This window comes from Amphimedon queenslandica, unplaced genomic scaffold, assembly GCF_000090795.2.
Source record: "Amphimedon queenslandica unplaced genomic scaffold, v1.1 AMPQUscaffold_12191, whole genome shotgun sequence".
NCBI classification, from domain to species: Eukaryota; Metazoa; Porifera; class Demospongiae; order Haplosclerida; family Niphatidae; genus Amphimedon; species Amphimedon queenslandica.
Genome location: NW_003547570.1, coordinates 10483 through 14235, shown reverse-complemented (window position 1 = coordinate 14235; position 3753 = coordinate 10483). Strand labels below are relative to the sequence as shown.

At 38.6% G+C, this 3753-nt stretch overlaps 1 protein-coding gene across 1 annotated transcript; it reads right to left on the bottom strand.

The window, feature by feature from the left end:
- Positions 1 to 522: 522 nt before the first annotated feature.
- Positions 523 to 1608, bottom strand: LOC100636599 (zinc finger BED domain-containing protein 4-like). Its single transcript, XM_011409404.1, has one exon. It carries the CDS (start codon positions 1606 to 1608, stop codon positions 523 to 525), a length of 1086 nt encoding a protein of 361 aa, XP_011407706.1.
- Between the last annotated feature and the right edge of the window lie 2145 nt (positions 1609 to 3753).

The window sequence follows — 3753 nt, the reverse complement described above, 5'->3', positions numbered from 1 at the left end:
CTCAAAACAATAATAATTATTAAGACATTTTGCAAAGTACAAGCTTGATCAATACTCGGAACATCCACTTTTCGTAACACTAAGGAATTGCACCATAAAAGATGTTCTTGTAAAGAGCAAACTGAAAGCAACAGAAATCAATAACATGATCATTCAGTGCAAAGAAGCGACATTTAATCATGGAAAGTTTAATGTGCAGCTACAGAACACATTCCAAGAAATGAAGCCTTCTCCATGTAGACAGTCAAACTGCACTACTTGTCAGCATTTTAACGCATCAAAGTTCTTTATCCGTAAAGTCACAAAAGAACAATTCAAATCAGACAGCCTTTTACATGTGCATCAAAAAATATTAGAGGTGGGTGATACCACAAATTTGGAATCGATACCGATACCAAGTAGTCTGAGTATCAGTATCGATGGTATCGAGTAGTGAATGAGTAGTGAGCCACTGCGCATGCGCAGATAAGTTAATTAATAGTTATTAATATTGATGGTTAATTAATTGATCATAATTGATAATTAAACATTAAACAAAGGCAAGTTTTTGTTCAAGAACAATATCATGTCCACGTTCTTTGGTTTCAGCTGGCTTCTTCTTTGAGAAATAAGTTCTCCTGCCTTTGAAAAAAGGCGTTCAGATGGTACTGATGACCGTGGAATTGCGAGGTACTTTTTAGCTACTTTCATGACGTGTGGAAATTGATGTCCATTTTCTTTCCACCATAGAAGTGGGTTGTCCTTTCTGGCAATGACTTTAGCTTCAAAGTATCTCTTGACCTCAATGAAACTATCAGTTGAGTCTGTCCTGTGTGAAGAAGCTTGACAAACCTTCCTGTCAAATGAAGCCCATAGGCTATCCTCTGTCGGTGGTGGCCCGGCGCTGGCCGACTCGGTGTCATCATCATTTCTTAACTCATCATTTGCTGGCACAGCTGACATCAAGTCTATAACCTCGCTCTTCAGTCTTCTGATTGCTTGATCCACAGCAGCTGAGTCAGCAAATGCTAACTTTTTAAACCTTGGATCAAGGAGTGTGGACACGGCCATAGTATATCTTTGCTCAACCTGAGAAAATCTCCTCATGAGTTCCTGAACAAGTAATGGCCGTAGAGGTACATTTGGACCATTTGAGGTTGCTTTTAGAAGCATTTTGGTCAAAGGTATGATTATTGATATTGATATGTATTTATCACCACTTATTTCCTCTGTAGCTTGAAGAAAGGGTTTGAGTAGGACAAGTGCTTCACTGATGCTCTCTTTTTCCTCAGTTGATATGCACATGGCAGCCTTTCCTAAAAGACAAAGTGTTGTTGTGACTGCCTCATGTTGAGATAAAATTCTCTCAAACATCAAGTATGTAGAATTCCATCTGGTTACTACATCTTGGATGAGCTTGAGCTCTGGCATGTTTAGCTGTTGTTGAGTACTCCGGAGTTTTTCTGATGACTTAGTACTCCTGTGAAAGTGAGCAACAATAGCTTTACATTTCTCTTTTATCACTGACAGCCCAGGTTCTGCACCAAGAGAATCTTGAACAACGAGATTTAGAGTATAGGCAAAGCATGGCAAGTGATTCCATCCAGTCAATTCTATTCCACAGTTCATATTAGAAGCATTGTCAGTCACACAGCATGAAATCTCTGGAGATCCCCAATCATTAACAATTCTGGTTAACTCTGTTGATATATGTAGCCCTGTATGCTCAGTATTGAAGTTAAATGTCTCAAGTACATAGCTCTCTACACCCAGTTGTCAGCAATAGCATGTGCTGTTAAACAGCAGTATGAAAGACCTTGACGAGAACTCCATATATCTGTTGTCAATGCTATATTTGTTAACTTCTTCAATTTTTCCTGTAGCATTTTTTTGATGTCTGTGTACTTCTTTGGTAACATTGTCCTGGTTATAGTTCTTCTACTCGGAAGCTCATAACGGGGATCAAGAAGTGATGTGTATTTCTTAAAACCAGAGTCCTGTACTATTGATAGTGGCTGCATATCTGTTGTAATCATTTCCACTAATGCATCATCCAGCTTCTTGCACTTTGCAGACTCCTTTGGATACTTTCTTGTGGACGAAAGGCTCTCTGCAAGTGTTATTTGAGTTGAAGTTGATGGTGAAACCTTCTTTTTCTTGTTCTTGTCTTGCTCTTCAACACACTTCTTATGCTCCTCAATGTGACAGGAGCTTAAATGCTTCATCAGGTTGCTGGTGTTTCCACAGTGCTTCACCTTTGCTGTGCAGCTACCAACCAAGCAGACAGCATATTCTTCCTTTTTAAAATGGTCCCAGCAGACACTTCTTGTTCGTTTCGTCATCTCCTAATTTCTCTTATAGCTCAGTCTGATTATGATACTGCTACTGCAAAACACTGCTCAATTTATAGTTTGAGGAAAGTTCTGGAGTTAAGCTCGAACATGCATGGATCATGTGGTAAAGACGTTACTAGATGGTTCTCAGACTGATACAGAAGGATCTGGACCACAAGGTGCTAATGAAACACTTAAAATTGCGCAATAAATAATTATAATGAATAAACAATTGAAATTAAAACTATTATTTTTATTCTTAATTATAAAAGGTGTGGACATATCAATTACGTCAGAGTGGGTGTGGTCATATCCGGTGACGTCATATATGTAGGTGTGGCCACACTACTCGATACCAGGATTTGGTATCGAGTACTTGGTATCGGAGGCCTGGTATCGGATATATGAGTACTTTGGTATCGTATCGCCCACCTCTAAAAAATATTGTACATTTAATTTCGTGTTCTCATAGCAAGACGCAGTATGTGGGCAAAACTGAAAGAACTTTAAGAGATCGAATGAACCAAGACAGATCATCCATAAAATCAAAACAACAAAGGTATATCTGTCAACATTTTAACTTGGAAGGTCACAACATCACTCATTTAAGAGTACAAATAATTGACACACCCACTAAGATCAATCCAATGGCACTCGATAAGCTTGAACAGTACTGGATTAAAGTGTTACAAAGAGTGCAACCTATTGGATTCAATGTAAAAAACAACTAGTTTTTTTCATGTAAGTTAAATAAACAGAAACAGCATATACATGTAGTAAAATAAAATAAGGCAGCTTGCTGGGGTACAGATGGGGTCTCCGCATGGGTGGGGACCCCGTCTGTCTTAACCCTAGTGGGGTCTCTCTCTCTCTCTGAGAAATTGATATTACAACATTTAGCCATGGGTATAGGGAAACAACAGATACATAACATTAAGAAATAGGCTATTAATTATTATTCAACACCCAATTGACAATAGTAATATATTCATGCAAATAATTTATTCATGCAAGTACATCGTGTGTTACTAAAGCTTTAAAGATGACAGCCTAACTCCTCCAAAGCTCACTTTTGAGTAAATACAGCTAAAATACACCCCTAATAGGTCGATAATTTAACTTTAATAAGTTAGTTTTGCCTTAGGTATAACACTAGCTTACTGTTTTTGGTAAATGGTCAACACATCATTATTTACTGTTTACACATACTGACAAACACATTGATGTAACTATTTACTACTCATACCTTACAATCACCCACATTTCCATTCTAATTCACCAGTTGTGGGGACAGGTCAGAGGCAGGCTGAGTGGCGAAAGTTCGGCCCATAAAATATTTGAAGCCACCACTTCCGGTTCTTAAGGCCAGACTGCCTAGCCCCTTCCCAACATGCGGCCACCCAAAAGTATCAGTGTTTCCTGCCAGTGCTACTGTAACTAG